General features: G+C 36.4%; 1 protein-coding gene and 1 long non-coding RNA gene across 3 annotated transcripts in view; one reads left to right on the plus strand and one right to left on the minus strand.

Annotated features, from left to right (window-relative positions):
* LOC134679809 (rho GTPase-activating protein conundrum) overlaps positions 1-23,821 on the plus strand; it is a 122,129-nt gene that overhangs the window by 20,805 nt on the left and 77,503 nt on the right. The window contains exon 2 of one of the 2 annotated variants that reach the window (XM_063538707.1): positions 10,843-10,978. In XM_063538707.1, the coding sequence (XP_063394777.1) occupies positions 10,843-10,978 (136 nt within the window). Of the gene's footprint in view, positions 1-10,842; positions 10,979-11,262; positions 11,347-23,821 lie in introns of those variants that run through there. The other variant, XM_063538709.1, reaches the window with a different exon arrangement.
* LOC134679822 (uncharacterized) overlaps positions 1-23,821 on the minus strand; it is a 268,010-nt gene that overhangs the window by 163 nt on the left and 244,026 nt on the right. The gene's annotated exons all lie outside the window — the stretch shown is intronic.

The following is a 23,821-nucleotide window of genomic DNA, read 5'->3' on the forward strand; positions in this document are numbered from 1 at the left end:
GGAACAAATATCTGTATCATCATACAAATAAATGCCCTCACTGGGATTCGAACCCAGGACCATCGGCTTCGCAGGCAGGGTCACTACCCACTAGGCCAGACCGGTCGTCAAAATAATACATATAGTGTATACGTAATACAATAACATAGTGTACATAATAGATGTAAGATGTATAGAAATATGCTTAAAAATTGTGACTTGTAATGCCTTATTACCAATAAATGATGTCTATGTCTATGGACTGACAAGGCTATTTGTACGTTACGTAGAAATCATGTAGTCATACGTCCATACATTTGACGTTCCCTTCCCCGCAAAAATCGGCAGACTGTTTTGTACAGAAAATGACAGCCATGACGTCTCCAGTTATTAAATGCTCTAAGCCTCCACCTTACCTAGAAAGTACAAAAAAACCAACAAAGTCATTAAAACACGCTTCACTAATTGTAATCATAAACATCCAAATTATCTCCAACATCCTAAGGTCTAGTTCAGCATCCTGCCCCATATCATAGTCATTGCGCAGTGGTCGTTAACCCATGACGAAACCCCATACGTACTCGAGTTGGCCAACCTAACATAACTCTGGATGCCTAGCCAAGATGACAATCAATCATCGACTAACGTTAAACGAAATTTAACTTAAATAAAAAAGAATAACTGACCTCAAAAAGGATCAACTTCACCAAATAACAGTTTTTAAAAATCAAATGCAAACAAAAATCGCTAATGTTTATGCCTAAGTTTGAGGAATTCTCTTAATTCCTCATGGATCCCATCATCAGAACTAGGTTTCGATAAAAATGAGACCAACTTAAAACTATACATTATACATTCAAATAAAACCAAATCGGCTAAGTAATGAGAATGACGAAGTTCCTTGGCATGTCCCATTGCTCGCAGGCTAGCCAACATAACGCTGTGGCACATTCCTTGCTCGTGCACTTATTAACGCGCTTGGCAGTTTGGTGAACGTCCTTTGCCATAATTGGTCTCATTAAAAAGGTGAAGTAAGATAGTCTAGATTGCTTATGGTAGCTGGATTGCAAGTTATACTCTGGTAAGCCAGCTTGGTCAGTAAAAACAGGCAGCTTTAAAAAATTAAGGTGTACCTATATCTATTTATTTCCGCGGGGCACACATGTGAATAGGTGTTTTCTGTTTTCATATATTATATTATGTCCATTTGTACCCGCCTGATCTATGGCGGCGGTCACTTGGGGCGGGGATAAATGGGAATACGTCAAAATATACTTCGGTTTTTAATTCGCGACTTTTGGCCTTGCATATATGTATTTGAAAAAAGTTGACTCAGACTAAAAGTCCATAGTGCATTCCGCCAATGTCAACTTTTTTTTACACACAAACCTGCATCTGAATCAGCCGTGGCGTCACTGGCGACATTCTTTACCACACGGATACGCATTAGGTAATCGGTGAAACGATATATATGATGGTTTTTATTAGAAACTGGCTAGGCGCGTGCGCGGCGGATACCTAATGGTCTTGGTTTACGGCCTTAGATTGTTGAGATAGCCTTTTGCTTTGCGTGAGGTCGCGTCTTGGGTAAATATTTCAACAACGAAGCTTCTGGTGGCTATTTGCAGCTCGCAAATAAGGCTCTGGTTAGGTATTTAGAAAAAAATAAGGTATCGCTAACTCAGAAGTGTATTAACCTTAAGGTGTTTTATATTGACAATGAAAAATAGGAATTACTGTATTTAATTGATATTACTGATAAATCTTTCATTCTGTAAACTTTTGAAGGCTTCTTGCCTTTCTGAATAGTCAAATTTCCGTAATATGTGGTGTCATAGAGGTATTCGTGTCCTAAAATCGCGCAAAAACTTCAATTTTAAGTAAGCTTACCTATATCTCTATGGTCCGGTCTATAAAGTTCGTATATTTAAAACAAGAGAATATGTTTCATCAAACAATATTTCACAATGAGCGTAGTAAAAGCCCAAATACCTTAGTCCTTACTTTATCCTTATGTATACCTACTGTTGCACCACCGACGCATTTCGCACTTCTTGGAAACAAAGTTTTTGTCTTTTTGTTTTGTTGTTAAGCTTATGCTTTGCCCTTTCCTTATTTGGCTGTAGTGTTAATGAATTATGTAATTATATCAATTCTGCATGTTCCTTTAATTTTTAATACAAATCGGTTAAAACAATAAGGTAGGTAGTACATACACGTCTGTAAAACTTACTTACTCCTCTGGCGCAGCGACCCAAAGTGTGTCTTGGCCTCCAACACGACTGCTCGCCACTGATCCCGGTCCTGTGCCGTGTCTCGCCAGTTCTCAACCCGGAGTTCGCGCAGATCAGCGTCCACCACATCCGCCCATCGATACCTAGGTCGACCAACCGGGCGGCGTCCTATCGGTTTTCCCTCAAACGCTCACGTCACACACACACACACGTCTGTAAAATCTAACCCAAAATCTAAACCAAAACATAAAGAATTATTGGACGAAATGAATGATCCATAATAATCAACGTACCTATTTGGTGTATGTGTGTGTATTTGATCTACTATGCTGTCTATGCTGTGGGTTAAATAAATGTATTTTTCTACTCCCGTACTTTTATTTGTCATTTAAAGGGTCGTGCACACACCTTTAAAACCCTACCTTATAGTTGTCAAGACAAGTCTTTAGTCTATTCCCCAAAAAAGAATTTGTGCATACACGCAGTATCTCTTTGACGATTTTACGATACTTCGTGTAATGACCACTTAAAAAATATTGAATGAAATACAGTGTTGCCAACCTTATTTTAAATGTCATCTCTGACAAATAAGTGAACCATAGACATTTTTTTAAATTGTATTCATTCATTCATTCTTTTTCCGCCCATACCCTCCATTTTTGCTACTTCTTGATTGTTCTATAATGTGAAAAATTTATTCATAAACAATAATACAATTAAAAATACACTACATAATCTAAACATAAAACTAATTAAAAACTAAACTTAAATATAAGCAAAATAATATAGACAAAGAAAAAAGAATTAAACTAATTAACTAAAAGTACCTACCTTCTTGATTTAAAAATATTTGTTTTTACAGTTTTATTTCAAAGTACGTGCTTGGTCGTAGAAAAAGTATTGTATGCAACGTTGTTTAACTGAGTCAAAAAATACTCGTGGCATCTTTATTAACAACGGTTGCATAAAATACCTACTATTTCTTTATTAATATGTTGGGTATGGCTTGAAACATTTTTTCTGTCAATACATGCGTTAAAATAAAACCGTGACGTAACTAACATATCTAACTTATCGAATACCATACGCTTTCTACGTACTTAAGTTATTCCCAATGAGGGTTCATTATTCAGCAGACATTGTCAACAGTGGCGATAAAATCGTGCAATCAGAGAACTTATCTGGTTTTAGATTAACTGTTGGACTAGTTTATGGTACTAGTTGTAGGATTGATGTATTAGGAGTAGGAGGGTCTGAAATGTATGTATTTTTTATATAATTCAAGTTGGTTTGTCAACCTTGCTTCCGATTTTATGATTACTATCATTGCTCTGCTATTTTTTTTTATAAAATTATCCAAACAACCATAACAAACGTTCTGTATCATAAAGATTACTAATATTAATATTGGGTACATAACTTTTCCATTCATAAAACTTTTATTTAGCGATAAGAGTGAAATACTCGTAGGTATTTAAACCTTGATCTGCATCCAAACAAACTTTAGGAAACACAGGAAGCCATATAATTATATCTTCCAAGTCTTAAAACAATAACAATTTAGTATATCTGAGGACTTAACTTTATATAAATATTTATGAAACCCCACATCGTTCCACGAAGGTCATTCAGATCGCGTTGATTGCTCTTGGAAACCAGGATTTAGATTTAACAACTTGTTACAGTTTTGATCTTGTTTTGATACGACATTAAAAATCGATCACGCTGATTGGTGCATGCGAAATGACGTGAAAGTCGTGCGTGAGATGCGCGCCAATCACCAAGACGATATTCAAGGTCGCATCTTCTTCTCTTCCTTATCGTCTCCTCATGGCTGAGGGACGTGACCAATGTGGACACTTTTCAACAGTGCTCTCCAAGCCGCTCGCGCTCTTTCCTGGGCCCATTGCATGCTAACCTGCAATGTGGCGTTTGACGTTATTCTGTCCGCCCAACGCGTGGCCATACGTCCACCCCTACGCTTCCTTGCCATGCGGCCAGTCATAATGAGCTTTTTCAGGCTATCTGACCCTGTCCTGCTCAGATAGCCGAAGAAACAAGGTCGTATCAAAACCAGTTTTAAGCCAAAACAAATTGTTAAATTGGAATCAGCCTCATGCGCTCGCGCAGTCGCGCACCTTATTAGAACACTCTTGCTTGGTTAAGCCCGCAAGAGTTTGTTTACGACATTTTCTACATACCTCATTACAGAGATTAACTGATACGGCGTGTATGCGCAGGAAACGTAAGTATAAAGAATTTTATCATATTTAGTTAAACTTATGGTACAATGCGTTAATAAAAAATATGCAAATGCTTTAAGGTGGTTCGCCTAGGTTACTCAAAACTTAACTCTCGCTAGATGGCACCACTTTTGCAAAATTTCAGATTTAATTTTTTTGTGAAATGGTCTTGGTTTTTGTATACTTAAAAGTATGTTTCGCGCACTCTTTAAGTAAATATTGAACTATTAAAATAAACATTGAATACTTCATTGTGCAAAAACCACCTTTTTAATTCGACGGAGTGTTGCTGTCACGCTTTTTCCTACTATTACTCACACATACAAACAGTGTTTCCGTGATCCTTGTAGTAGACAATTTCACACAACGTAAGTATGTTGCAATAGCGTAACGGTATGTTCGTGGAAATACGTGCAAGAGGATTGGGGTTCAAGACTGGTGCGAGTAGGTAATTTCTTTTTGTTTCTCCTTTGTGTTATCTTACCTTTAAACGAGCAATTATTAGATATACTTGGTTAAGCAGATCTTGTCAGTAGAAAAAGGCGGCAAATTAGAAAAATATAGGCGCGAAGGGATATCGTCTCATAGAAAATTTGAATATCGCGCCTTTTTTTACTGACAAGATTTGCTTGACCATCTATATATAATTATTTATTTATATATTTGGATGGTATCAGAAACGGCTCTAACGATTTCGATGAAATTTGCTATAAGGGGTTTGATCTCTTAGATAGGTCTATGAGAAAACGCGCATTTTTGAGTTTTTATGTTTTGTAAGCTTTGGTCGGTCTCCCAGATATTCAATCTCCGCTTGGCAACTAATCCCAGAATTGGCATGCGCACTAGTTTTTACGAAAGCGACTGCCCTGACCTTCCAACCCAGAGAGTAAACTTATTTGGATTAGTCCAGTTTCCTCACATTGTTTTCTTTCACCGAAAAATAGGTATCGGTGTATAAATAGGTAGGTATCAAATGCTATTTCGTACAAAAGTTCGAAAAATCATTGGTACGAGCCGGGGTTAGAACCCGCGACCTCCGAATTGCTTTCCGCTAGGCCAGCAGCGCTTCCCCCACATACTCAGTGTTATCAGGTTGTTTAAAAATCAAAAACGATTACTTATGAAAGCAGAAGAATATAAATGATCGTATTAGATTTATAATTGTTACATATTTGCCGTAACTTATTTTTAAAATGTGTTTTTCAATTAAAATACACGTCAAGATTGTTTACCTTATTTCTAATGCTAAAAAAACCAAACTATAGTAATAATTGTGTTTTTCATTCATAGACAAAATCCATTATTTTTAACCACAGGAAATTTTATACACTTCTTTTTAGGGTTCCGTATCCAAAGGGTAAAACGGGACCCTATTACTAAGACTTCGCTGTCCGTCCGTCAGTCCGTCCGTCCGTCCGTCCGTCTGTCACCAGGCTGTATCTCACGAACCGTAATAGCTAGACAGTTGAAATTTTCACAGATGATGTATTTCTGTTGCCGCTATAACAACAAATACTAAAAACAGAATAAAATAAAGATTTGAATGGGGCTCCCATACAACAAACGTGATTTTTGACCAAAGTTAAGCAACGTCGGGAGTGGTCAGTACTTGGATGGGTGACCGTTTTTTTTTTTTGCTTTTTTTTTTTTTTTTTTGCATTATGGCACGGAACCCTTCGTGCGCGATTCCGACTCGCACTTGCCCGGTTTTTATTGCAGTGAGGACGTCCTGATTGTAAAAATCAGAGAGATTAGGAAGAGTATAATTTCTAATTATCTTTGTAAAAATAAAAGAATACGTGTAGCCCATACTTAATAATCGATTTATGATAATAAGAAAAATTAAATAAAAATAAAAAAACAATACGAAATTTAATAAGGTGTAACAAAAATACAAAAAGTTATGTTCCAGCATACAATGACTGGGGATCGAACCGGGAATCTTCCGTTTGCAAGCAAAAAAGCGACTGTTTGCATAACACGCCATGATAGTTCTTAGGTAAGCTGACGAACTTCTCGCTTAGGTCAATTAACTATCTGTCAAATATCAGTGTCAACAAAATTGCACTAAACATGACGGCACTCCAAATTCGAGCCGTGGTCAGCCCGGCAACGTCGGAAATGGTATGGCAACGTCGCAAATGTATCTGTACACGACATTTGTGACACACACATACGTAAAATTGATGAAAAGTTAACTATGATTTTTGCATGATTTCTGTATGAAACATTGTTTTCCTGTTAATTTCGCGCAAACGAATATTCGAAAGAAGATAAATGTGGAAATATTTGTGTACTAATAGTGTGTAGTTACTTAATGAGCTTTGATTGAATTTTGTATGAAAAGCGAACCACCTTAAAGGCTTTCTTTACTTGTAAACAATTGTGCTAAACAGATGCATTAATAGTAAAGCATTTAATAATAAAAGACTTCAACTAAATCTACGCTAGCTTCTAATAGGTAGGTACTTAAGCGAAGAAATCCCATTTATCGAATATAGTAGGTACAGCCATTACGTTTTCAAATCACACCATACAAATGATAAGAGTTATCGATCTCGAGCCAACTATGGTAAGGCCAGTGGAGGGTATCGCGCCGCCGTGCCAACTTTACGATCATTGGTAACTAAACAAGTAGATAGGAAACGAAACTTTAAATAATGTATGAAAATTGTCACCTGACTTTTCATAAAAGATAAAGATAAAATATAAAAAATAGTTTATTCAAGTAGGCATATTACAATGCGCTTATGAACGTCAAATAAACCTTTACCGGCTCCAACCGTACACCTCTGCCTCGAGAAGATTTAACATTTACTTAACATAGCACTTGTCATCCTGACACATTTTGTTTTTCATTTGGCGTTTGTTGTACGATTGCCATTTTGGCTACAAGCCCCCTGAAAGTCGTCGAGCATGTCTCCATGGAGATTAATCCACAAAAGATAAGAAAATATTTTTTAAGTAATCAAAAAGCGGTGTTTTATTACGTTGCGAGAAACATTATGTTTATTTGACGCTGATGCATATATGTATTACATTAATACCTGCTTAATTAGTAGTAGTTACTAGACCAACCATCGTGTACTTAAAAAACAGAAAATTCGAAACTCTAAGCTTGGGAGGTTTTTTCTAATGATTTAATGTATAATTGTAAATATGTATAATTATTTTGTAAATTGACATTAAAACCTGCGACATATTAAAACCATATACAGGTTGAGACTTCAACATATCGCTAGCCAAAATACTCGTATTTTCAAAACCTCTCTTTCGATTCGTAACAACAATGCTTTAATAATAGTTATTTGTTTTACAAGGGAGCAAAATTGTTGTTTAACCGCTCGTGCTAATATTGATATGTACGTACGTACCCGAGCAAGCGAAAGATAAAATGCAACTATGCTATCAGTTTTTGAAGTGCAAAGTAAGCCTTTCCGAGCTGGTGTGGTGAAAAATATATTATGATGACCATGATTTGAATCCATATCGAATCGTTCTGAAATTATATCATTATGATTCAGTTGATCGAGCTGTACAAACAAAAGGTACTTTTAAAGGAAAAAGGGTGTAATTAACATCTAAACTTGTATTACATACGCTATTATTGTCTCGGATACAATTATTGTACGTAGAGTGCAGACGTCAGTGGCTGAGTCATGGATATCGAGGAACCTTGACAATAACAGAATTTTACCATTGGTGCGATATGTGCAAATAAATAAATCGATAACTTGACTAAAACCTCGCGTTGTGATTGGTCCGTTATTGGTATTAAAAATAGGCGTTTACACTATTTACAGAAGTATTATGAGTTTATTTCAGGAAATTATAGTGATGTTTGTTAAATGTGCGTTTTGTTTGCTTAACTTTGTGTTGACACTCCGTTTTCAGATAGGAAAATGAATGAGCGATGTTTTTGGTGTTTTTGGTATGACATTACAATATATATATTAATCGACAAATGTTATGATAGTTTATAAATATAATTAACAATATAATAATTCACAAAAAAAAGAAAATGTAACGTATGTATAAAAAATAAAACCATTTCTTTACTTACCTTAGATTAGATGTGATGACTTAGATTTACTTTAGTTAGATTTGATTATCTTCAGTATCAAGATTACCTATAGTATCGCTTTGTTCGTCGAAAAAGTGATAACTCAAAAACCCATTAGGACAATGCAATTTTTTGATTTATCTGCAAAAATAATCAAAATGTAATGTACCTAAAGGGGCACAATCTATAAAACAATAGTCATTTGACGAAGCCGTCTAGACAGGTGCGGGGGGTTGGTCTCGTGCACCCGAGCTGCATACATCGGCATTGTTAGTAGCTCGGTACTACTTTTACAGGGCTAGCGTGTCTTATAGTAAGTCAAGTGTAAGTCTTGGGCAGTTGTGCAAAAGTTTACGAGTACAAATGAACAACAACCCTACTGTGTTCTTGTGCGGTGTCGGCAGGAGTCGGAAACCGGTATTTGCTCTATACAAAAATACCGTTATTATTTGGTTCTTTTTCGTTTTTAGTGTTCCGTACAAAACTTTGTTTACGGAACACTTATGGGATCACTTCGGTCTTGTTTGGTTTATTATTTCACTTTGAATGGGACAATCTAATAATACGAACTCGTTACCTAAATACTTGATTCAGTCCTACGGAAAGAGCATAAAATAATTCAAAATATTGGGCTATTTCGGGGTTTTTAAAAAATACCAACTAAGGCGTCGGTCCACTGTTACTTTTTACTCCGTGGTAATGGAATGCCTGGGCAGCTATAGGTCATTCACGCGTTCTAAGGACGTTCCTTTTCAATATAAACCCAATGTCTAAACTCTAAACTATCCTATCATTTAACAGTCCAAAACAGTTACTGCACTCTCAAAGGCGCCGCAAATTGATTTTCCTAATTTCCAATATCGGAGCCGATAAAACGGATCCTATCTCGATGCAATGCCGTTAGTTAGCGATAAATTTTAGTTCACGGATGGATAAATAGGTATTTTATGTCTATGGCATAAGGGTGGTTTTGTCTTGACTTTGGGATTAAAAGGGTTCTGTTAAATTGGAGTGAAAGGTCGTTATTTAGTCGTATAAGGATAAGGAAACGTTGCTATGCTGAATATATGTCTACTATGTATGCTAGAAATAAAGACTTGCTATTGTATAGTTTAAATAAATGATAAATAATAAATGTTAACATTTCCTATACAACATAGCACTTAATTTCTGTTTCCGATTGAGTGATTATCTATTTAGAAATTAGAAACACCAATCTTACCGATTTTAAAGGATTTTTATAACATCTGAATCTGATTCTCTTATTAGTTATATTTAAATCAGTCTTAAAATTAAAAACCATTTATTCACATAATTAAATATCCAGAGGTAGGTACTACAAAACAAATACTAAAATAAATTAACAACTAGGTTACTCGTAAATCTAAAATATTGTTTGGCCCCTGTCTTAAATATTTAAATACCTACATCTGAGTTCGTAAAAAGACTAAATAGCCTGTATTTTTCAGCGAAATTGTGATTTTTTTATTTGTAAGTTCAAAATAATAAATATTTTTACAAAGTTCCGACTATAGCATAAGTAAATAAAAAATATAATAATTCAAAACTTTACTGAAGTAGCAAACAAATTCTAATCTTAAATACAAATGAAATAAGGAAATAACTGATTAGTTCCCCAAGTGCAATAGGTAGTGCGTTTCGTTACTGCTGATAAAGATATAATCTAAGCAGTGGCGTAACATAGTCGTGAGGCGTTTGCGTTTCGTTCTACGCAATGTTCGTTTTAATACTACTTAGTTATCTATACTACTGGTGTATTGTTTTGTTTGTTATGTAGTCTAAATAACGGGGTGTTGCGATATAAAAAATTAACGAACCGATTAATGTCAAAAACACGTGGAGTTACTCGTAAGTCTCGTAACATAGTCGTGAGGAGTTTGCGTTTTGATCGTCGCAATGTGTGTTTAAATATATCTTAGCTATAGCTACTTAAATACTACGTCTATTGTATTGTTTGTGTTCTAATAGCATTGTGTAGCGATAGCAAAAACTAACGAACCGATTAATGCCAAAAGCACGTTGAGTTACTTCATCTAAAGATTAAAGATATGAAGCATTGTAAGTTAACGTACTTGTGGTTTACAGCGCCCTCTACTTTGACATTTGTTGGATTTGTGGCTTACATGTCGGACCCCGACCTAGTGTGCATGAGGACTATTTGTGTGCTCTAATGAAACTGCAGTGCCTAACAATATTTATGTTAAAGTCACTGTTCGTTTAATTAGATTAATAAATAAATGTTGTTATTGTGTTATCGGATAATAATCGTCCATCGATATTCATTAAAAATTATTCGTTTCAGGTATCCCCCGAGGTCCGAATGGCGCTGCCGCTGCCCCGCGCGCCCGACCCGGTGCTGGCCGCCTACTGGGCCGAGTACGAGGACCTTTGCCGGCTCAGCCAACAGCTTACGGACGACGATGACAATCTTTATGAAGGTAAGTTTACCCAATATCCTGGTAGATGGCGCTGTTACCATCGGCGAATATCCTACAACGCGCTAACGTTAGTTCATCGTAGAATCCATATATACCCGGTGCTAGCCGCCTACAGGGCCGAGTACGAGGACCTTTGCCGGCTCAGCCAACAGCTTACGGACGACGATGGCAATCTTTATGAAGGTAAGGTTTACCCAATACCCTTGTAGATGGCGCTGTTATGAATGCCGAATATCCTACAACGCGCTAACGTTAGTTCATCGTAGAATCCACATAATACCCGGTGCTGGCCGCCTACTGGGCCGAGTACGAGGACCTTTGCCGGCTCAGCCAACAGCTTATGGACGACGATGGCAATCTTTATGAAGGTAAGTTTACCCAATACCCTGGTAGATGGCGCTGTTACCATCGGCGAATATCCTACAACGCGCTAACGTTAGTTCATCGTAGAATCCGTAATATATATACCCCGTGCTGGCCGCCTACTGGGCCGAGTACGAGGACCTTTGCCGGCTCAGCCAACAACTTACGTACGATGACGACAATCTTTATGAAGGTAAGTTTACCCAATACCCTTGTAGATGGCGCTGTTACCATCGGCAAATATCCTACAACGCGCTAACTTTAGTTCATCGTAGAATCCATAAAATCCACGGTGCTGGCCGATTCTGCTCTGATTTCTATATGAAGGATGGGTGATAATAAGCAGAGGCTATTACCATACGGATTTATTATAACAATTATAATCGGATATATTACAGTCGCCATCAGATATATCAGAGCGGCCAAGGTGTTCACAATATCTGAACACGCACTCTAACGCCCTGACAATAGAGGCGTGCTCAGATATTTGTGAGCGCCTTAGCTGCTCAGATGTATCTGATGGCGACTGTACAATCGGAGTTATTATAACTGTATGCCATACAGTTATAATAACTCCGATTTACCTGCCTAGTGCCTACCATAGTTCATTTTGCTGTCAATGTATATACCTACAAGATCTGATTATAAAAGTCCAGAGCATGAACCTGGGAGTGGAAACCTATAATATTCTGACAACAGTACCCAATAGAAGTAAGTATATCTGGAAATTTCTCCAATATCCTTATAGACAGATAGACGGCTCCTTGTCTAACGATCAGCTGACTATCAGAATGCATATAATTATGAAAAGATAAGATATGGCCGATAAGATAGCACAAAAGGAAACTGACATGTAAATATTGACTGTATCAATGGCGCAGTTTGTTCCATTCATAAATTTACAATGTATTCTTATACAATACGTACCTATACTATACTTATTTTATTATGAAACTTGAGTATTTATGTAGTTATTTGTAAGTCCACGTGACTATGTCCACGTGAAACGATAAACGGTAATAAACTTACAGATGAGGAGAGTATTTTCAAAAGGGCTTATTTTTCTATGAGCACCATACAAAAATAAGCCCTTTTGAAAAGACACTCGTCAGATGATATTGACTCAAGGTTATACCAAGCCATCTGCAATTTTAATTGTAGTAGGTATATTACTTCCCAATTCGTATAATTAATTATCTCATTAAATATTAAAAAATCACCTCGCATAACTTGTACAACTGTTATACGAAAAAAAGATCAAGATTAACTGATTTTTTTTTTAAGCGGGGGCAAAAATAAATGTTATGTTAAATATATCCGGTGCACTTGTCAACCTTCCTCGTAAAACACTTGACATTTTGGCCAAAGCCAGTTTTTACTGAATGGGTGTCGCAAGCTTTATTTTCCCGTCACGATTTTCGCAATACACTTGACTTTCTCGGAATGTCAAGACGGGTCAGGCGCCTGCGCATGTTTTAATGTCTCTTTCACTCTTAAGAAGTTGAAGATGAGAGTAGTAGATTTATTTTTTTGGACAAAGGGTTAAAGTATAGAAAAGCAAAAACTGTTCGGTTTTTTCTAGATTTCTATTTAAGTTGATGGTGTATATTAGGCATGGCATAGGTAGCTGTCGAAATAAGAATGAATATGTTGCGAATAAATACAAAAATGTCTTTTTTGGAGTTATTTCTTTTTACGCAACATTCACACTTCAAATTAAATATTTTCTCAATTTAATTAGTCATTTCTAGAACAAGATAAATGAAGGTTCGTACATTAACATGTACATTTGAAATTAAGGTGCGTCCACACCGACAAACTGGTTTATGTTGACTTATCGACGTTCGACAAGGTTGCTGACGACACCCAGATAATCACTTACTTTTCGCAACCTTTGAATAAGTGATCATTTATTTATTTTTCGCCATTGTTCCTCGATAATAATAATAATGTATTGTCGATTTTTTCCCTTAGATTGCGAAAAAATAAATAAGAAATCATAAATTGTCCCAAAACATGTGTAATTGTGTGTATGTAGAAATTTTCATACGTTTTCGTCACTCAGGGGGAGATTTTTTAGCACATGCGGTGAAATTGCTCTTATATTGTAATTAATAAATAAAGTACCCATCCTATCCACCAATGTTTATCGAAATCTGCCGAAAAAAGTACACATAAAATAAAATCAAATTCGGGGCAAACAGTAGGTAGATCTAGGTACACTTGTACAGTGAGCACCGAAATTACATGGAGAAATTATGAATCAATTCATTGATAAATTAGCCATGCACTTTAACGGCTAATGATGAAGTTTTTTGCCTTTATTTCTAGACGAACATCGTAAGAGTATTAATATTATTTTATTTAAATTATAAGTAGGTATCAGTGAAGTTACAATTAGTGATAACACTGATTACCGATAGTGTGAAGCCTAACAATCGGTATTGGAAATGGTCACCTCACTATAGCGCGCCAAGGACTGACAGATGACTGTCAAAAATCGGCAAAAAAATGATGACGTAATTTATGGACAGCCCCTAAATATTAACAAAGTGCGGCCCGCGACCACTTCGGTGAATGATATGTGGCCCTTGGCTGCTAACTAAAACGGTTGCCGACCGCTGCATATCAGATTAATATAATTTATCTACGAACTGTCAACTACTGTGCATTTTTATGGCAACACTCTAATAAACTACTCTAATTCGAAAAATGGGCACAAAGAGAACGAAACTGACTGCACTTTCTTCCGATTCTGAACGGTCTGGCGTCACGCGATCCGTCGGACGCACGCCATTACTCTCATGCTATCTGCTGTCACTTGCTCGAATGGCATTGCAATGTTTGCAACATGGAAATGATAGGAGATGTGTATGAGTCACGTGATCCAGTTTTCATCCATGGAGCTCCCTAGTATCACACGTGTGACACTAACTAATTTTTTGTCGTAGCGACTCAGTATGTACATGTGTTAATACAGATCAATGTGGGTCAAATTGCTTCGCATCAATTTGTTGTATGGTGGACGTGCGACAGGTTAATCCATCAACCTCATAATAACATACATTATTTTTTTCAGTTACGATCAACGGTAATTCTAATAAGCACTTTATATGTTACAATTTCAAAGTTGGTACTACCGGTCTGACACACATTGAGGTCAAAATTAACAGCATTTTGCTTTTCAAGAAATGCATTTATTTTACAACCTTGCACCCATTTGCAGCTTAATACGATAATTTCATTTTATTTATTATATTTTACGCAAATTTAGGTATTCCTGTACACTGTTTTTTTAACCCTTTATTTTGCAAGGTGTCAATGAAAGTTATACCGAATAACTTTTACTTTATGACAAACCTTAAAATCGCGAATTTGCAACGCGAAATCGCGAAATACATAATTCCCAAATGGTCAGTCGCCTTTTTTCTCTCCACTGGGAGGTCTAGCCAAGAACACAATCGTTTGCTCCCGATAACGAAAAGAGTTTATCTTCTATTCCTATGAACAAACGTGCTTTACCAACTATTAAAGAAAACACAATCTTAACAGAAAGGATTATTAACAAAGTGGTGCCGTTACCGAGAACATTCTCCATTTTAGATGCAAACATTTTCTCCGTTCTCCAGAAAGGCACAACTCTACTCGTAATATTTGGTTTTCATACAAACATAAATTTTTTCTGTAATTAGGTTTCAAAACGGTACGCAAATACACGAATTCAATTCGTCGAATTGCATGTGTTTCGCATTCGCACACTCATTTTCTGAACTCAATTGTTTTCAACTATTTTAACTGCCGTAAGATAATTTTAAGAATAACAGAAATGTTTCTGTAGAAAGGCGTTTTTGTGACAGAAAAATTAGTAACAAAGGTGTCGTAAAATGCGATTGTGGATAATTTTAATAATTAATACATAAAGATTCCTGCAGTTCACTACATTCAGACATTTTCTATTCACACATTGCACTACATACAGGGTGATTCAGGAGACGTGAGTAGGACTAACACTGCGCATTTCGTAAATTATAAGCAACTGTTTCGTACCAGTATTAGTGAGGTTAACGTTAATTTTCTAGTCTTAAAAAAAGTTCTTAATTTATTTACGACATGCATGGTCACCCTACAATTAGAATGCTAATATTCTGTGTCAAATTGAATGTCATCACGGTCTGGTTACTAATGAAAACTCGTATCTGACTCAAGTTTGACAGTTTATTTTCTTCGTAATCATAATGCTGTCATTACGGTTAAAGAGGTTTTATGTTTATTAATTAGGTCTTGTAGGGTGACCATAATTGTAGAAAATTAAATTTGCCCTGGCCAAAAAGTTAAAAAATAGGAAAAAGTGTGGTTGTTTCACCTAAATACGACGGTGATCGATCAATTATCAGTTACTGAGTGTGCAGGATTAGTCCTGCTCACGTCTCATGAATCACCCTGTATAAAGATAAAAATGTTGGTGTCGGGTTTAGCGTTAAATAACTATCAGCTATGGGTAACTTTTCTGTAAATTAAATAGTATAAATTTGTAGATGTATAGTTTTTAATCTGTTTAAAATATCAGATGGAGCTGACTGCACCATAGATAAGATCAGAAATATAATATTTTTCTCTATTGCCCAAGTCATCCGGTTTTGACCTGATCCCAACAGAAGCCAAACGGGTTACGACGCAATAGGCTTGACATTAACAATAGCCTTCCTGCCTTGTGCAATGCTTTGTCTCGCTCTTGTAAGCCCTCGCCCTCCTCCTCCCACTCCATCTTAACCAGATACTATGGGCCCGATTCGGATTTTGAAATAGACATCTATTAGATATATTTTACACATCACCAAGATACGATAACGATCTAACCTGTCAAATTTGACATTTGCGCGATTCAGAAGATACTCTTGAACGATTTCTACAGGATATGACTTAGAGATCCAATTCACATCTAATAGATATCTTACTCTATCTAACGTAAAAGTGACATTGGTTACCCGAATTGCGCTGCAAAAGAGAACTAGTTGATATCTAAACTATAACGTATCTAGAATGGATCTAGTACGTGTCGTCTCTTGTGAATATCTTGAAGTTCGAATACGGCAGTTTAAATAAATAGGCTAGTTGTTTACAGATGCTGTGTATAATTCTTTTTCTTTTTTGTTATGCTATTTCAGTCAGTGTCAGTACAAAAAGTACTGAGGTTGACTGAAGTAGCACGGCAAACACGAACGTTTCCGAGAAAATACGATGGGAAAGGATTATTCACTACATCTGTATGTAAATTATTGCTATAGTATGACTAGGAAACTAGAAAAAGTATAGGAAACAGTTTACGTAGGAAAGCAAGTCAAAAAATATTTTGCGTTTAACAGTCGGATTTTATCGGCAATTTCATTTTAAATAACTTGTACTTTAAAGCGCGACTTAAGGGGCTACCCGAGGTTTTCATCGATTTTTGACAAGTTTTGAATCGTATCTCCTTTTTTTGCACTACAGATAGAATTATAAAACAAACGGTTATCGGTTCTTCAATCTTTTATCTCTGGTTTTGTCCACCGGATTTTGAAAAAAAAAGAAAACTTATTTTTTTATGAATTTTTAAACATTGTCTAAAAATACACTTTTTTCGTATCTAGTTTGCAGTGAAGGATTTTACATGTACGAAATCTACATATTTGGGTTCGTCTTTGAAGTCTCAAAATGGTGTCCAAGGTTTTAATTTTAAACTAATTAACACTAAAGTTATGGCCAGAAAACCAGTTTGTTAGCCTGAAATTGTTCAACTTTGATGCCAAATATCTCGAAGACAATGAACTTTAAAGTACATACAGGATACTATATTGCTTAAAGCCGCTGCTGTTAAAATGATAAGCTACAAAAAACAGAAAACTAAGGGATTCAGATCGAAGGTCATTGGCGTGGGGGAGCCCCTTAAGTCGTGTTTCAGTAACGTCTAACCATCATATTCCTGACAAAATGTTTTTTAATTCGACATTGACCGTCAGTTTTGTGACGATTGCTAAGCCTCTTGGCAGTGAATGCAGGATTAGGATTCACTTTGGCAATCTTATCGCAAGAATTGGCACAGGTACTAGTTTTTACAAAAGCGATGCCATTAGCGTTAAGTAAACATTTGACATTTAAAACAATAGTCATCCTGCCTTGAGCAATGCTTTGTCTCATTGTAAGACCAATTGTAAAAATGTCGCGGGATGTGTCTCAAGACTATTAGGGTAGGTATAGCGTGAAGGCTAGAGGATGTCAGTATTGTGTTTGTACATGGGTCATTCTCCAATGCTCATTTCGGTCATTCAAAATCTAACCTCTACAACCTTGCTTAGGTCAGTGGGGAGACACTCCTGACTTCGAGAAAACTCGGCTCCGTTCGGCTCAGCATTGCTCCGAGAAATTATTAGGGTTGAGACAACTTGACGTCCCTTTATGACGACCACAGATAAGATAATAGCTTGAATTTTGACAACCCTAAATAGCCGTAGTGGCATAAATAAGAACGGGATAGCATGATTCGTCCCTGAATCGCTGTCAATCTTCGGTTTTGTAGGAAGTGTCCTTTCTGTACGGTAGTAGACTATTATTTATTCTGTGCTTAGGGCAGAATAAATAATAGTAACTTGACAAAAATCCATGTACCCGAAAATATCGAAAATCCCTTTGGTGATCATCAGTTAAACTTAAAACGTTGCTCTTACTTTGTAGTTAAGTAGCTAGTTATTTCTTTATTTCAAAATATTTTCAGGCTAAATAGTGCTAGATGAATATAAGATGTCGAATTAATAATAATAGCAATGCCAATGCTAATGGTTAAGATGTTGGTAATATTTATTATCTTCCTAGTTAATTAATGACTGTTGAAGCAAACCTGCCCAAAATAATATTTAGTCCACTATCACCTGTGTCATCGCTCGCTTATATAACAAATTCGGACACCATCAATAACCGATGCCCAACAATCGACTTTCTTGCAGCCTTGGGCCGCATTCCGGCTGCGTGTACGCATTCATTATACAAGCGTGGGTTACCTAGTCCAATTTGTGAATGAACCAGTAAAAGCTTTAGAACAGGGCCATGCCGCCGTGACTTGGGTGGCCGAGTGGTTTAGCATCTGTCGCGAATGCAGAGAACGCTGGTTCGATTCTAACCCTGAACCTGGAGTGAGGAGGAGAGCTGGAGTCTTGGTCTCTTTTTCTTCTGTATATGACATCTATTTCAGTTTATAGAGCACAGCTAGTTCCCCAAACTGTTGAAATATTCGGTTTATCCGCTTTATATTCGTAGGTCGGATCGTACGGCCCTTGACTCTGGCTTTTCCACGTGCCAAAAGTATTAAGGTACGTATTATGAATTTCTAACCCCGGTTTAAGATTTGATGCAGATAGGCTGCGAGAAATTCGAAATACTTATACCGTTTACATTTTTTGCACATTTGAAGTGGGAAAGTGTAAACGGCGTTTGACATAAAATTTTAGGTATATGAATGATGTCCGTACCTACATAATTATATGTATTGTCACGAGCGCACGGGAAAATGATAACAAAGTGAAAGTCATCAGTTAGATGTCAAAACGTAAGTCTGAATTGGCCTCTTTCGCGTATTAATGACACAGACTCACATTCACACTTATAATGGCTCGTCTTAGTATTCGCCTCGCGTTGCTGTAAACGTTTGGAATGAGAAAGGTCGGTCGAGCCGGACTCCTGACTTTCTCGAAACGGATTCCCGAGGAATTTTTTAATGTCCGGTGGAAGTGCGATTTTTGAGTTATTATCGAACAATAAATGAATATTACAAGTGTAAATATTTAACACGTTTTTTGCGTCAATAATATATCAAATTATGAAATGATAAAACTTTCTTATGGTGGAACGGGGTTTGGATGAATGAAAGAGTACAAACAAAAGTATGCACTCTAGGGACTTGAAATACATATTTTGAAAAGGTATCAAAATAATTTTGTAGAGTTTGTATAAAAGTGATGCCTGTTAACAGGGATGACTGTGAATGGAGGTATCCAGTACATAACTACATACCATTTATCTATAGCTCGAGTTCGATTCTGGTTTTTATTGCTCGTTCTGACACCTATGGATTTGATCTGTCAGCTGACAAAACTTCTAACCACTCAATTTTCATTGATAACAATTTTTACCAACGAAAACTATACCAGACATAATTATAAATTTAAGGTTCATGCCAAATTTAACGTTTAATTGTATGGGAGCGGCTTTTAGCCATAGGGTTCGTGTGACTCTTAGAGTCTTAGACACTCATGTTTTTAGAGTATGTGCGGAAATAGTCGTGAAATGTATGAGATTTAATACATTCTACGACTTTATTCTTTCCGCACAGACTACATAATACAGTCTACATAACATGCAATGAACCGTATCTTCGACCTTACTGATGCAAATGCAAGATGCAAATTCTTATGACGTACATTAATTAGTAATTTTGCGTAGTAAATGAAGCGCACTAACAGTAATTCTAATTTTACATGCTTACTAATTATTCTCTAATTTGTTCCAGGTATGTTTCTGCAAGTTCTTCAAAACTATTCATAGCACTGGGTAAAGTACATATAAGTACATATAAGTAGTAATATGTATGCTAGTTTTGAGGTATTTATGTATGGGCCACTAATTGCCTGAAATAAAGATTTTCATTTCATTTCATAAGTAATCCAAACTGTAGAACAATAAAGACATGTGTGTGTACTTTATCTTTAAGATGAACTACCAATGTGAATCTAATCTGATGTCACGGCCTTTTTAATTTTAATGTCGATTTCTTTTTGTTAGATTTGTCAAAATCAAAACTAGTCCCGAAAAAAATGTATGTAAGTTACCTGGGTTACGAAAATGTATGGTATTTTCTCACACACTCAGAGAAAGATTTTGTAGGATAATTAATTATACGTACCAAATAGGGAACTCTTTTTGTCCACCAAACTTCGTTGAAATCTGACGAAAAAACAAATTATAAATCGGTCTATCAGCTGTCGGGACACGCCCGTTGATGTCTTCTTCAAACACATGCCAATCTCGTCGGCCCAGACTCGACATTCAAAGATCGTCTATCTGCATCCCTATCGTTTATTGCAAGTGCGACAAAGACGAAAGCTCGAATTTGGACGTCCACGGTAGCCGGCCGACGCAGTAGGTATGTCAAAGCCCGTTACATCGGAATGAGATACGTAACGGGACAGCGGCCGATTGTCGTGTTAATTTGCTATGTTGATCTGTGTCAGCATTCCGAGGTGCGCGGACGCAGACAAACAGACGCGTTGTGAAGAGTTTACGACGAACACGAGGTCACCACATGGGTCCGGAAGTCTTGACCAGATGGGAGACTTTATTGAACTATTATGTGAATAAGTTTTAGGAAAAAAGTTCTTTTTTGGAACAAGCTTTTATCGCTGACGGTACTTTTCTTTCCACAAGCAACCAATAGGTACCTACTTATCGAGACAATTCTAAAAACTCCAAACACAAAGGTTTCGTTGTTTTATCACAGCGTTACTATGGCCACCTCCTGTCTCCATCGCCAGATCAGCTCGATGGCACCATGCTATAGCATTGTCACCCAACTTACATATGTATGAAAATTTTCAACTTCATTGGAAATCGAAAAATGGGTCAAATTTAACTTGCAAGATTTGACCCGTACATACATAGGTTCATAGTTCCATTGCAAGATTAAAAAGCTTGTAAAAGTGCAAATGTCAAAATATTGCAGTGACTTAACTAATACTAGTAATTAATTACTATACATAGGTGTATAGTTTACCTACTAGTGCTATGCGTCATTAATTGGTGACTATCTAATCTAATTGTCGTTGAATATTGCAAGCGCCTGAATGTATTCAACATTGCCTGCACTTACCTTGTGAATGTCGTTAGCACGCATTTCGGAACTAAATGGAAATAGGCAATAAATTTGCGATGGTTCCAAGGCGAGTGAAAGACAGAAGGCCGAGACTTTTACGCGGCAAGGCGATGTTACACAACCACATACACATACGAGCGTGTGTATGCCGGACATACCTTACGGTCTTACTTAAGACTAAACACATACACATACAATATACATAAGAAACCGCACCTTCCTCAGACAAGAGGATTCAGAACTAGATAAAAATAAGGTATAGTCAAGTCAAGAAAGCTAAAAGCGCTAAGTGATTAGTAGCACCTAGCTAGTCCTAGAAGCATAACATATTACATTAGGACAATCAATTATTATGCGTCGAGATATTAGGCACCGCGCTAAATGACCTCAGCCTATTTCGCTTAAGGTAGATTGGGATAAAGTTTACTAAACAAATAAAAAAAGCTTACGGAAACCTCAATTGCCGCTTCACCTTGTAATAAATTAACGTGTCTATTAAAAACCTTAAATATGACTAACCCACCTCATAAAACATCTGCTAACTTGATTGATAACCAAGACGAAGGGAAATGGTGCGGAAGAAATTGTCTTTTACTTTCCCAGTCACACAAGATGGCCGACTTATGGCAGGTTTTCTATCGCATAATGGAGATAATGTAAAACTAATACTATATGTGACACAATAGATCGTAAATCTTTATGATCTGAGATTAAAGTAGAAACAATTTGCGATACAAATTAGAATTGACACAAGAAATCCATCTCGCGCTAACTTATTAACAAGAATAGACTTACGTGTGTGGGTTTATAATGAAAGTTCCTATAGATAACTTGATAGAATAAACATGATTCATTGTAATTATTGAGTGTAAATTCGTCTTAAAAATCGAAATTATCGAGTTTTTAATAGCGATGTAACAAACTGATTATCTTTAGAGTACACCTTCAGAGGTAGAGGTATTAGAAAGATCTTTATTTGCTTAATTGTAATATTTCTACGCCGATAGAGGATATGAGGAGAACATGACGCACTTATTGTAATTTGACCATCTTTGTACTTTGTACCATATTATATGAAATAAACATTTGTATTTTGTCATACCAGGTATGTTAGATACCTACATGGACCCTAAAAAGGATGTTGCAAAATGGTAGTCCACAATATCACAAAGTTCACTTACATATTTCCATGTTATCTAGTTAAATATGACTTTTACCACAAAATAGATAAGTACAGAAGTCAATCACAAGTATGTACTTTACTTTTCATACCTACGCTCGGCGGTCGCTCTAGGGTTGCGATTGTTGCGAACTATGACTTATGCACAAAAAACTATCGTGGTAGTGGCACTCGTATCTAATCATATCGTATCTCATATTTAGTTGTTTGATTTATTGTTGAGAATGAAACGGGAAGAATGGAAATTAATAATAACATTAATAACTCAAATAGGTATTTTAATTTTAACGTCATTGTTATATTACAAATTTGCCACAGAAAATATCTTGCGATGATTCCGAGATTGGCGAAATACACGATTATTATATTTTTAAGTGTAATAAATTCGCATTCTCATGTACAATGTAATAAATTCGCATACGCATTATCTCTGAAACCACTGGTAGCTTAAAAAACGACAATTCACCGTTTAATGTTGAATTTAAACAACCGTCCACTGTACAGTTATAATAACTTTTTGTTTTGTTTCTCCATTATTGCACAAAAAAGTTCACAGACGCGTGCCTCAAGCGGATGGCACTCACGCTCGCACTGGTCCCAACTGGTCCGAGATATCGTGTCCGTGAGCAGTGTCTATGTAGTACAGTCATTATAGATTTTGACCCGTGAATAATTAGTTCTTGGATTTTTTTTTCGTAGGTCCCTCGGGGGGACCTAGGGTTGCCAGATCGAAAGGCGCTAATATCGGGAAATAATATCTATTTTTCGGGATTTTGGGACTTAATTCGGGAAAAAAAAATACATTCATATTAAAGTGATTATATTAAAAACAACGATATTTTACATTATTGGCACTACGTCAGCTCGCTTGCTCGGCGACAGTTCGGAACTTGAAATTATTGTTTTATAACGTGAAGCTGTTTTTCGGGACAAGTTTCACTTTGTCGGGAATCGGGAACACATGCTAAAAATCGGGAGAATCCCGCCAAATCCCGACCATCTGGCAACCCTAGGGGGACCACCCCGAGGGACCTACGAAAAAAAAAACCAAGAACTAATTATTCACGGATAGGGTCGGTTTTTTGGATATAATGACTGTACTAATGTGTGCGTTGCTCGAGCGTGCTTTGTATGTAGATTGATTTCTGTACCTATCTGTTTTGTGCTTTTACTTTATATTTAATTTCTAATTGTTTTTTATTCTTTATTCCAAGAAGAAGATGATAGTAAAAAAAAATCGAGAATTAACACTCCATATCGGGAGATTTTCATTGAACTTGAAAATAGTGAATGGTGTTAAAGATTCAAATATAAATTGACATTGATCTTAAAATAAAATTGTATTTAATTGACAGTGTAAAATTGATTTGATTGAATTGGAGTGCGTAATAATTATGAGGCTTAA

Source organism: Cydia fagiglandana, chromosome 3 (assembly GCF_963556715.1).
Source record: "Cydia fagiglandana chromosome 3, ilCydFagi1.1, whole genome shotgun sequence".
In the NCBI taxonomy this organism is placed as follows: domain Eukaryota; kingdom Metazoa; phylum Arthropoda; class Insecta; order Lepidoptera; family Tortricidae; genus Cydia; species Cydia fagiglandana.